General features: G+C 41.3%; 1 protein-coding gene across 1 annotated transcript in view; it reads right to left on the bottom strand.

Annotated features, from left to right (window-relative positions):
• Positions 1-439, bottom strand: part of RBX1 (ring-box 1) — an 11,258-nt gene extending 10,819 nt beyond the window's left edge. Inside the window, exons 1-2 of the mRNA XM_031057761.1 lie at positions 407-439; positions 62-259 (exon numbers count right to left, since the gene is read on the bottom strand). Of these exons, the coding sequence (XP_030913621.1) occupies positions 62-259; positions 407-439 (231 nt within the window). The remainder of the gene's footprint in view (positions 1-61; positions 260-406) is intronic.
• Between the last annotated feature and the right edge of the window lie 12,672 nt (positions 440-13,111).

Here is a 13,111-nt window from a genome sequence, read left to right as displayed (position 1 = left end):
GCCGCAGTTCCCTCAGCGCTCTCCCCGCAGCGTGAGGGCTCTCGGCGCCGCGCCTCGCTACCATCCCCTGCGGTTTGCCTCCCCCACTCTTCACGTGAGGGGCTTCAGCCCTCAATGAACTTCTAACTTGTTTTCGTCCATCGTAATCGAGGCAGGACGAGGTGGGCCCGGCGGTGTTGCCGCTATAGCCCTTTGTTCTCCCGCAGTCCAGGTGTTTTTTTGAAAAGGAACATGGAATTGCTGGAGACAGGACGCGCACCTTACGGCGTGCGATTTGAGCTTACAATAGTTACAATCAGCATGGATTTAAAGGTGCTGCCAGAGCTGCCCAAGCCTTGCCCGTTCTGTTGCAAGGATGGAGACGACAGGCACGGGAGCTGGTTCTGGGAGCTCCCTCTGTCTGTACCTTCCCGAGAGGGTCAGTGGTAGTTTTCTCCATGATATGGAAACTGAGGGCAATGCACTCCCCAGCAGGACAACTGCAGGTCTTGAAATTTCACCCAGCTTTGCGGGTCCCTGGAGATGCGACCTCTCTGCAGAGCCACCTCTTCTAAATCCATTTGTACACTGTGCCGCTCCATGGATGTGGGAAAGAGGAGTTTGTAGAAGCACTAAAAGGCCATTCTCTTGCATAGATACAGGCAAGCAATATCTGTACTCTAGCTCTCATAAGTACCCAACAGCACCGTTCTGGTCTGGCTCCATTGTATCCATCTTGCTGTGTGCATACAGCTTTTTCTGGAGACCCAGGGCTTGCTGGAGTGGGGTGTCTGGCAGCCTCCAAATAGACTTAAACCTAAAGTAGGGACCTGCAGTAAGAACAAGATGATGCTGTCATTGGATGTGTTGGAATAATTTTAATGTTTGGACTGGGATTAGTATTTGGAAGACATGTATCACTTGTGCCCTGACTTATGCACATACCTAAATATTTGCAGCATCAGGCTGAGCCTGAAAGTTGCACAGACAATAAAGGTAAGTTTGAAGAAGAAAAATGCCCTCCCTCGTGTGAACACCCTTTAACGCCTCTCATTACCTACATGGAAAGCTTCCATGCCACTGAAGTGCCCCTTTACCCACATGCTGCTTGGTTATGAGGCATCTCTATTGCTATAAATTGCAGCTGCACAAATTCAGGTTTCTGTCCTGTTGCTCCATATTCAGGACTATTGCAAAGGAGTATTTTGAAAACAGGAGTTGGGTGCTTGAGAAAGTACTTTTCACTTTCAAGAAAATAGCTCTTTTCAAAGCAGAATTTGCAAGATTTCTTATTAATAGAAGCAGCAATTCTAACCCTAATTCCTAAATGTGTATGGCAACATTTCCAGTAGGACATTTCTCAGTAAGAAACCAGGACATTGATCAAACATGTAGACTAGGGCATACACATACCAGAGAGATGTTAATATTCATTTTCACTTCAAGTGAGTACTGTAGTTTAAATTGTAGTCTCCCCACCTCAGCTGATGTCACCAGGGGGAGGTGGTTGCCAATGGGGTAAAGCCATACAGCCAGCAATCATGTGTTCTGGATTTATCTTTCCTTATCTGGTAGCAAAAACAATGTAGCAATGCAGATCTCAAGTCTTGCTGAAAAGGTGGGAGTGTTCTTAGGAAAACAAAAAAGACAGCAAACATGGTGCAGGACAGAACACATATTGCATCTCCATGTTTAATTAATTCATATTACTGATCTGTGTATGCAGATACATTTTACCTACAAATGCATGAAGAGATCTCCAGTACACTTTTCAAAGTCAAATTAGTGACAGCATAGATAAAAAGGGCTAAGCTACCCTTCTTTGCTTGAAATAATCTGTTTTCTGTTGATTTTAGTGCCATCTCTAATGTCTTTCCTCCCAGTAAAAGTGAATCTCCTCAGACCTGTTTTCCCCTCTTAAGGCTATATTTTATGGAGGGTTGTCAGGAGCTGCTGCAGGAAGAAAAGCTGCAGCTTTGAAAGGCATCAGTCTCAAAAGAAGTATAGCACTGTGGTCCAAATTACCAGGGATGCTTTGAAGAATGGATCATTTTTCAAATCTCTGGGACATGCAGGGGAAAAGAGGAGGCTGCCAAATTGAAAAGGCAGGGAGACAGACTAGGTGACATGTGACAACTGCTGTGAATATAGTTAGTCCCAACTGAAATGAGACAAACTCTCTCCCAATTGTCAAAGACTGTTCCTAAGGCAATGTCCCACCAACCTTTCAAAAGCAATGTCTTGGATTTTGGTTACTGCCCTTCTCCTTTATATTCATTCTGTTGGTGATTTGTTTATTTTTCTACAGTCACCAACATTATCCTATGTGGGATTTATCCCTCAAATGCTTCCCTCTTCCATACATGCACTCTCTGGATGTGTGTTCCTGACTGGACTGCTGTGGGACTGCTCCTCGAGGGGTGGCTGCCTGCAGCCCTGGCTCTGCACCTGCACAGGCAGCAGGCAGAAGGCCTGGTGGGGCCATGCTGACACAACTTGTCCCAGCAGGGCAGAGGGATCCATCCCTCCAGATGGCTGTGGGAGGATCCCCCAGAACTGAGTTTGAAGGAAAATGCAGACAGAAAATGTGATTTGCTTAGTCCCCACTGCCTGAGCTGTTTGCATTCTGTTTCCCAGCCCCAGAGAAGATGAGCAGTTATCATGACTAGTCCTCCAGTGTGACAGGATCTTTCTGGGGCACTTGGGTCACTTAAGAAAAGAACTGGTGTTACGGACATATTTTATGAAAAATCCTTTTGCTATGATTTTTTCTCCTGAGAAGCTGAGAGGCCTCAGAAACGAAATGTAAACAATAATTATCTGCTGCTGTGGAATGCAATAGGTGCATCTTCGATTGGTCTTATGTGGTTGTTTCTAATTAATGGCCAATCACAGTCCAGCTGTCTCGGACTCTCTGGTCAGTCACAAGATTTTATTATCATTCCTTTCTATTCCTTGCTAGCCTTCTGATGAAATCCTTTCTTCTATTCTTTTAGTATAGTTTTAATATAGCATTTTCTTGTTATATAATATAGATCATAAAATAATAAATCAACCTTCTGAAACATGGAGTCAAGATTCTCATATCTTCCCTCATCCTGGGGCCCCTGCAAACACTGCTACAAACTGGTCTGAAAGAGAATTGCAGCACTTTCCAACACTCTTCAGAGTGAGAGTGTCATGAGAGTAAGAATGGGCCTTCCAAGACTGCCAGGAGCAAAGAGGGGGGAGAAAAGGGAGGTGGTCCTTTTCTAAGTGCTTAAAAACCTCAGGTTTTCTCTTGCCTTTCTCTGCTTCACCCTCTCAGTGCTGCCTGGTTAAGGTGGTGTCAGTGGTACCCTAAACTGCAACAAGCAAGAATTACCTAGTATACGGGACCAGTTGCCAGCCAGTGGTTGCCATCCAAGGAGCAAAAATCAGGTGCACTTTATTCCTTTTTAAAGAACTGTAGGGCTGACTGGCTGGCTGCCCTCCAGTTGCTGATGCTAATAAAATTATTTGAGTAGCCTAAGCTGGGATTTCCAGCACCCTTTGCTTTTGCATGCACAAGCCCGCAGACAGCATTCATAAATTACTGTTGGGGCAGTACTGAATCTCTGGTTGCCACAAAACTTTCTGTTCTGTGTTGCCACAAAACTTTCTCAAAATTCAAGAAGTAGGCAAACAGCCTCCCAACAAAGCTGTGTAGAAGGCTCTATAGCATCTCCAGTTGATTCAGTGTGCTTGGCATAGGGAAATTGAATTCAAAGAACAGAGCCCGAGGGGTACATTAAGCAATATATCCCATAGATTTTTGGACCAGACTTTGCTTGCTTTCTGTGGAAACCCAAACACCTCACCTCTGTGTATGTTTTCGAGATGATGGTCACATGAAACCCCATATAGTACCCCTGTCTTTATAATCCATTATTAAAACCTCATGAGAGAATGGGAGCCTCCAAACTGGCTAAAAAGATGAGGTTCTGAGAGAGGAGCAGGTTATAACATTTAATGGGATGGTGACTTGCTATCACTCTTCCTTTCTCTTGGCCTTTTACCTTAAACTGCTTGATAGCTAAAATAACATGCAACAATTGTGGCAGCCTGCAGGAAAGCGGGTGCTTGCAAAACCCACAATACCTACTGACTGTGCCCAAACTCCTGCAGAGCCCTTCCCCCCACATGGATAAACAAGCGACTGGGGCTGTGCCTGCAGGCTCAGCAAATGACACTGTCCCCACAGTGGGCATCTCGGGCCCCACACCACACCTAACAATCAGCTGCAGCTGATACAGCGGAGCACGGTCAGGACAGAGGGATCCCAGTATGTTACCGTGAGGATGGTAGGCTGGTTCCATTCTGCTTCGAGAAAGAGCTTGGAGCTATCACTGCTATGCATGAGCACCCTGTGCTCCCCATCTTAATCCTTGCTCCCAGCTAAGGAGCTCTACCTCGGAAGGAATCCAACACCAACCCCACCTCCCTGCCCCCCCTTTGCAGCTCTGGGCGTCCAAGCGCATTCCCTGATCGCATCTGGCTGTGCTGCCACCTCCCGAGAGAAAGCAGCATCCCGGCTCCTGCTCAGAGGAAAGGAAACGTTCCACAGCCAGCCAGGCTCGCAGCCTGCACGGAGGGCCCCAGCCAAGGCAGCACTCTGCACGCCTGCAGCCTGGGGAGGCGACACCTGGGCCCAAGGTGAGCTGGAGCCTGGGCACCTCTGTTACTCACAAGGCTGAAAAAGCAGGAGGGTGAGACTGCCTACAGCAACTGAGGAAAAAAACCCCATCTCTATACACAGGGAAGGGTGAGAGCTTGGAAGAGAGAAAGAACCTTTAACCGGAGCTGGGATCCCAATGAGATGTCAGAGACATGGTAGGATTGTAATTGAGAGAGAGGACGAGCCTTTCAGAGGGTAACTAACAGGAAAGCAGTAGCAAGGGAGTCACCTGAATATCCCAGAAGAACTGCATGAGGTGACAGGAGGCTATGGGACAGTCCAAGTGCAGGAGGCTGCACTTTCTGAATATCAGGTCACAATCTGGATGTCTTTCATTTCTCAGATAAGAGTTTTCAAAGTGGCTTTTATCCTTTTAAGAAACATACCAAAAAAAAAAAAGGGAGAATGTTATAATAACTCAATAGAAGTTATATTCATTTACTATTGCATGTAAGCAACACTGGAAGATCTGCCAGGCTAATTAGCAGTAGCCAGGAAAAAGCACAAGAGTAACCAAAGTAGTAACACAAGCTTGCCTGCATATAAATCAATAAACTCCTACTGATTTGGGAAATCCATGAACCTTCAGAAACACGAGGGGAGGCAGCTCCAGACTGCTGTGTGGGAGACACTAAAGCACTGTTTACAGATATTCTTATCTACAGCTTTTCCCTGACAGTCTTGAACGTGGGGAGAGAGTCACACAGAGGGAACAAGCACTAAAATCAGACCAAAAAAAAATTAAAAAGAGAGAGGTCTGGAAGTTACCCCCACTGAGTCAAAGATTTTGATGATTCTTGAAAAGAAGGTGACAACCATTGAGCTGTAGCCTTGAATTTGTCTTCTTATATTAATTCTTTGTTCTTTTCCCAAGAAATATAGTATCCCCAAATTCCTCCAAAGATCTCTTAATGGAATCAAGTTCCTAACTACAGGCCCTGCTCAGTAAGACACGATTAACTAGCCTTTGCCATCCTTCTTTGTCACAATAGGAAAGATGCTGCTTCAGTAAAAGCAGCTTGTTGAAGTCCCTGGTGGTTGTAGCAAGGGCACCATTTGACAATTGAAGACTGTGAGGATCCAAGTTTTTCTGTCACTTTTTTGGTGGGTTTTGTTGTTACTGTTGGTTTTGTTTGGTTTTAGGCAGGGGAGATGTTGAAGAGAGTTCAGATGTGATTTCAGGGCAAAAAAAAAAGACTAATTTTATATCATTTCTTCTTAGAAAGACATAAAGGAATGGAAAAAAAATAGGTGGCCCACAGACATGGCAATTTCTAGTACAAAAACTACATGGATAATACTTCACTCCATATTGATTGGTAATGCAAATCAGATGAAATAAAATGGGTATTTGTAAAAGGGAAAGATTACCTGATAATTTCTACATTTCAACAAACCTGTAACCTGGGTTTTAATGACTGAGTTTAAAAACACAGAAGAAGCCAAGAGTGAGGGAGCCATCAATCCTCTGCTTCCCATTCCAGAAGAAACAAAAAGTTGTGGTACCTAACTCAGATAGTCCTCAGAAGGCAGGATTGAAAATATTTCTGGCATTTAATCACTTTCTGTTATGAATACCTAGATAAAGACAATATACTGATGTTAGCCTTGCTCTGGACTTCACTGGGAAGTTCATGACAGCATCTAGGTCAGCAAATCCCACAAGAGATGATGTCTCTGCCAGTTCTATACTGAACATAACATCCCTTGAATGTATCCTGCTGTGTTAAACACTGTTTCCTTTAATTTCCAAACTCAGCACAACTGGATCTCCAGAACATCAGTTGAGAGAAGGGCCATTTGAAGCAGCAAGCTTTCACTGATCACAACACAGGAGCTCCCAGTTCTGACAGGCACAGGAAATGCAGAAAATAGGAGCAAGCAGAGAAGCAAGTGTAAGTGCAGAGCCTACTGCTTTGGTAATTTTTACTTTTGGTAGTTTTTGCTTTTGGTAATTTACCACTGCACAGTGACATAGTCCCTTCTTCTCTCGCCTCCAGTCATGATGAGGGTTTTGTGGTTTTTTCTTTCCTCTTCTGCTCACCACATTCATAAATGTTATTTCTCAACCCAGTTTAAGGATTCACTGACCTGTGCTAGGAGAAAGAGGAGAGAGCCACATCCAGCACTAGGAACACACTCCCACTCACCTGCAGTCCACAAGACTTTAAAACATAAAAGAATAGAACAAGATGCAACAGTTTTGGGGAGGTTTCAGCAAGATACATAGAAAGTTCTGAGTTTACTCCACTTAGTACCATGGTATTAATTCCTTTACCTGAATATAAAGAAATACTCATGAGTTTATCAGGGAAGATCCTTATGTTCAAGTTCACTCACATCCCCATACCTTTTGAGAGTCTGCAACCATTCAAGATAATCAATTGCTCAAGTTTGAATGGGAATATTGTAAGTAATTTTGAGGAAAGCTGTAAAGAGGCCAGAAGTGTAACCCAAAGTATTAGCAGTCACCACCAGACCCTTTTGAATCCATGGAGGAGTCAAAACAAAGGTCCATTCTTTTACCTGTCTTTGTTCATACAAGAACCTACTTTTGCATTTACTTCTCTCCTGCTGGGGTTTGGGCTGGCAAAGACAGCTCCAAAATGCCTATCAAACAGGCACCTGCTCTTAAAACAGGATGTGAAACTGAGGAAGAGCCCGTAAAACTCCTCTCAAACAGCAAAACTGTCAAATAATTAAAACATTTTGGAGAATATAAGGAAAGCTGTTCACTTTCCTCTGTTCTAGGACAGGGGCAAATGGAGCAGATGATAATTTATCTGGATAAGAGTGGGTGGGAGAGGTTGAGGGATCAATAGCTCCCAGAAGTTCAGGAGTGCATCTTTCATTCCCATGTTATTGTATTAATAATTCAGGTAGTTGCTTATACTAAACCAGTTTTCCCTCACTTTACTGTAGTATTTCGCCCTATTTACTGCTTTCACCCCTGCTTTCTCTCATGGCCCATTTTATTGTATGATTCTATGATGGTTGGTGTTTTCAAACTCAGCCATTAAAACCCAGGTTACAGGTTTGTTGAAAGGTAGAAATTATCGAGTAATCTTTCCCTTTTACAAATACCCATTTTATTCCATCTGATTTGCATTACCAATCAATATGGAGTGAAGTTCATTTTGCCGCTCCCATTTCTTTGCTCTTAGAGCAAAATCTTTGAAATCCCCCTGTAGACTTAAGGACTGTGAAGATCAAGGGGCTTCTCTGCAGTTCTGCAAAGATCTTTAGTGATGTTTAAGGAGAGTGGAATAATCTACACTATGAAAACACCAAAGGCAAACTGAAGGTTGAAAACCTTGGGCATCCCAATCCCTAGCAAACATGAACTAGAGGGGATTTCCTTTAAACTCACTTTGGATCTTTTAAACCTGTGAGATATGGAGGAAGCTTCCTCCTGCCAGAATCTGTGAGTGGTGGGATTTCTGCCTTATTCGCTACAGTTACAGCTGCCAGGAGAAAACAATAAAAAAACAATAGGAAAGAGGTTTACAAACACAGCTTTTGGCTGAACCCTGGATGTTTGTTTGGAAGCTTTTTACAGCTTTCCTGACAGGGATGATCAGCTTTCACTGCATTAACTGTATCTCCCTTGGGTTCTCTGTTTAAGTTAGAAAGAAAGTTCTTGAAGAACTTGGAGGGCACATTTGGGACTCACCTACAACACAACAGAGGTTTGTTTGCAGTTGCTTAATTTAAATTGGATTTCACATCAATTCCTTGAACAGCTGAGGAACCCCTTGTGGACACACTTATTTGCCTTAAGAGTTGTCTAAAATCAGTTCCCCATCGATTTAAGCTCCACTGATCAGATTTAAATATGTACTTAAAAGGTCAACACAACCTTTTGCATTGATTTAATGAAATTATATTGAAAGCAATGCTTGAGTAAACTGGTGCAGCTCTGTGTAAAAGCTGTCTGAATTAATGTAATATGGATTGTCAAAAAATGGAGAAACATTTCTCCCCCTTGAATTTTGCAAATTCAATCTCTTGATTGAATGCTAGCAAGATGGAGGCTAATGGAGCCCTCCTCTGATAGAACCTCATATTGATTTTATCATTAGATATACAAAGCAAGTGCCTAATTCAGTAATAGGCATGTTTTATGCCTACCTTTAATGGTTTTGATCTAAACCCTTCATATATACACTTCAGCTCAAAATCACATATAGTTCTTCTTCAATATGAAATTTCAAAATGTGGATATGTTTTTGAAATCATGATCATTAAAAGTGTCTTGGGGTGAATCTAGGTAGATATGATCTCTTTAAAAATTAGAGAAATAACAGCATGAAAGAATCACTTATGTCAGGAGCCTATTTCACTGTTTAACAGGTGCAGATATCCATCATAAATTAAGGCTCATTTGTGCTGAGTGGTTGAATTGCTGAGGAATCACTTTATTGGTATGTGAAATATTTACTATGTATAGCTGGACAGATTCCCAGGAATTCTGATGAAACACATTAATGCACAAGAGAGAACATCCTTTCCTCATAAGACTTGTGAAATTATAAGCTGCACTCCTCTCAGTATCTTATAAAGCTATCTGAATTATCTATAGAAATGTAATAAGAATAACTATTAAGAAGGTCTTGTTAGATAGAAAATGTTTTCCCTCTTTTCAGAGAGCTGCTGCTATAGACACTAATATCCAAAATAAAACACACTTTTATTTAAATTACATTTTTCTTCACCCTATGTAGAAATTGCCTTTTGCTTACAGAAAAGTGAGAAAGCACATGTTGCTTTAAACAATTTCTGATGCCCAAAAGAGAAGAGTGATACTGGGATCACTTGAAAAAGCACATAAACTTAGAGGTCAATAACTAACATTTGGCTGGGAATTATTTGCATGTGTTCTTTGAATAAGGAGCACTATTTACTAAAATAATTTTAGACAATTCAGCTGTGGATTTCTATATCTGTGGAACAACCAAAATAATGGTACAAGGTAGATTTGTCATCTAAAAATTCCATCTGTAGTATGAGATCTGGGTTTGCTATCTAGAATAATTGACCTTCATGACAAATATAAGCAACTTAAGTTCTTAGAGTGTTACAATAGGCAAGGAAAAAAAAGGACACCAATAGCAGGTTTACACAGACAAGAAAAGTTTCAAACAAGTATAGGCGACATTCCTTGCAGCTGAGAAGCCACATAAAAAATTCAACCAAAATTGGGCAGCAGTAAGAGCCAGTATGAACTGTGCTATATTAAAGACTAATAATGAGAGCCATGAAAACTCAAGAATTTACATGGGCAGCCTATAAAATGCTAATGTAACTTACACCAGGGAACTCTGTAGAAACCATCCGTCTGCAAATTCAAAAGTATATGAAAAAACCATCAAATTATTTCCAGGAACAGAAATAATACATGCATACAAATTTGCAAAGTTAATTTTTTTCTCTCTTCATGATTCACAGGCATATGCCACTAAGTTACACATGTAATTTTCTAAGATACCTTTCTTGAGATGAAGCAAGTCCTCTGTCTCACCTGATAAAAACTGCCTCTGAATTTAAATTCAGGGAACCTGAACATGAGTAGTACAAATGTCATTCCATCCTTTAAACACTGTGGCTATGCAGTGGACTGCTCACACATCTGAAGGACTTCTATAGAATGACTGTGAACATTCAGATGATAGTGGCAGTATTTTGTATGCTTTATGCATACTACATGGAAAAGAGTAGGTGTGCAAGGCAGAGTACATATCTGTGTGCTGGCTTGGAATTTACATTGGGGACATTTCAAATGCTAAAAGTAACAATTTTTTATTATTATTTTTTAATTTACTATGAGGCACAGAAAACAGATGGAAAGCTGTCAAATCTTTCTTTTTTTCCCAAGAAGATACAAACTGCCCATATAAAAAAGGGATGAAGTGTTTCTCCATGACTACTGCAAGCTTAAGGCTAAGCCCATTGCACTAGTTTATTTTAACTAAAATTGCAGAATAAATGAAGAACGTATCTTTTTATTGTAACACTGAGCATTTTAATTAGAAAGGGAATTGTGGCTTCTGCCATTAGCAGTAGTACATTCATAGAGACGTGCAAGAAGGACCTTGCATTCTCACAGAATGGATATTTCCTCCTGCCCCTCATGCAAAAGCTCACAGGGAGCCTGTTGTCCATTACACCCTACCAGCACAGCCACAGCCACCCTCACATGGAGAGTGAGCCTTCCAGTGAAGGGGCAGCCACATCAGCTGGGAGACATTTTTTCCATTATTTGAATGCATCATTAATTCTTAATGTTTCAAATACTCATTGGAGTATGACAGAGAACATCAGTCACTTCCATCAAAACTGGAATTCATGGGAGCAAAAGTCCTTTACTAACAGCTAAAACATTGCTGGGATAACACTGGAAACACTTGTTCCTATTTCCACAGGCTCAGCAATACTTCAGCTGGCCTTTTTATGAAGACCAGCTGAGGGCATGATACATACTAGCAGCCTGTACAGAAATCACACTTCTGGAATATGCCAGTTCAAGACTAGTCTAATCTCAGCCCTTTACTTGAGAGATTTTACACCTGGGAGCAATGAAAAGGATGCTTTTAAATTGTTATATATTAAACAGCTACAAAATTAATTGCAATTCATATTGTTAATTTTTGCTAATCAGTTATCTTCTGCCTAAAATGCTACTCTTTTTAAAAATGTATTTATTGCATTAAAAAAACTAGCAATAATCTACTTCCTTGCTCAGATTTTTATCATTAAAAATGTTTTTGATCTTCTGATTTATGTAACCAAGTCAAAGTTGGTGGAAGAGGATATATCTGCAACAAGTATAAATTTCCAGAATGCTTCTATTTTGCAGTAAAAGAATACTTTATCGAAAAAATAACACACTTAATCAAGAAGCAAAGGGAAATAGTTGTTCCTTGATGCTGATAACCTCTAAAACTTCCTGAAATGGATTAAATATTATCAGCAGTCCAGCCACCTCCAGATAAAATGAAATACTGATTTGTGTGCAAGCAGGTTACAAGAGACTGACTGGAAGAGCCTGAAAAGAGAGTAAAATAATGACATGACTGCCTTGAGAAGATAGAGAAAATAATGAATTCCAAACAAGCAATAGAAATTATCCATCACTGAGTGCTCAGTTTGCAATTGCTCTGTGATTTAGGCACTTCTCTTGAATTAATTACTGAAGAAAGGAATGTAAGGGTGTATCTGCTTCCCCCTGTTTGATTTGAAAAGGGAAGTGTGCAGAAAAGCACATGGTGTACATAGGCTCACAATCCTTCTCCTTCAGGTGTGGAATAATGTTTCCCAGAGACATCCTCCTGGTTAGTGTTTGGGGTTGGGACAAGATGCCCACATCAGACCTTCCCCAAAAATTTTTCCAGGGCAAATCCAGGTTATGGGTCCTGTAAAAGGTCATCCCTCCTTTTAACTACATTCAGTGGCATTCATATCTTCCAGCATACAATCTAGAGCAAGCTTTCCAATGGAAATGTTCTCAAAATACCAGGTGACAGGATGAAAACATCTCTGCCACATTACATCTCCTATCTGTTAAATCTACTGTAGCCAGATCAATGCAGGTATACCAAGTAGCATGGGGAAAAGTTGGAGGTACACAGAGTTTGTATCTTGCCTGTTAGATTCCAAATGTAAAGCAAGAGCAACAAACTGAGGATTTTAAGGAAAGGCCTTTGCCATTGAGGTGGTTAAAGTGATCAAAAGTAGCAGAACACACACAAGGATGGGCCTTTCCTGAAACACCAGATCCTGAATACAGAATGTCACCCAAAAGGCAGCATCAATTCACAGGATTGCTTAGTTATCTCCTTTCTACTTACTCTTCAGGTTTGGAGTTTTCTTTCACTTTGTGTTGGCATGAGTAGTCTGTGATCAAAACCAGATGATTCAGGGAGTAAAGGGAATACTTAGATAATGTCTGGACAATGTTTGTGTCTTGTACAGTTGTTAATTTTAAGGGAACAAACATGATGGCAAAAAGAGGGGCAGGCAGGGGTGGTCCCAGTGTAGTATGGATCCAGGTCCAGAGTAGTCACTTTGCAGCCCCTTTTGTATCATTACACTTAATTTTTTAGACCCACCAAGATTATTTTAAGTACACAAAGGGAAAAAATAAAAAGGAGATGGCACTATTTACCACAAGACTTGATTTTCTTTTTCAGGTTTGTACATATCCAAGGTCTTTTCTACCAGAGGAGAGAATCATGCAACACATATGTCTCTTCACTGCTCATTTTCTTTCTTTCCTCTCTGGTTCTTTGTCCTTCTTGCTGAACTGTGAATGGCCCTGTTGTGCAACTCTGTGGACTCAGAAATGTGAATGAATGTCACAGTTGTAGATATTTTCACAGAAGCACGGTCACAGTTCCACTGTCTAGGCTACACTGAACTCAGAGCAGATTCATTAAA

Source organism: Geospiza fortis, unplaced genomic scaffold, assembly GCF_000277835.1.
Source record: "Geospiza fortis unplaced genomic scaffold, GeoFor_1.0 scaffold173, whole genome shotgun sequence".
In the NCBI taxonomy this organism is placed as follows: Eukaryota; Metazoa; Chordata; class Aves; order Passeriformes; family Thraupidae; genus Geospiza; species Geospiza fortis.
This window is presented reverse-complemented; position numbering and strand designations above follow the sequence as displayed.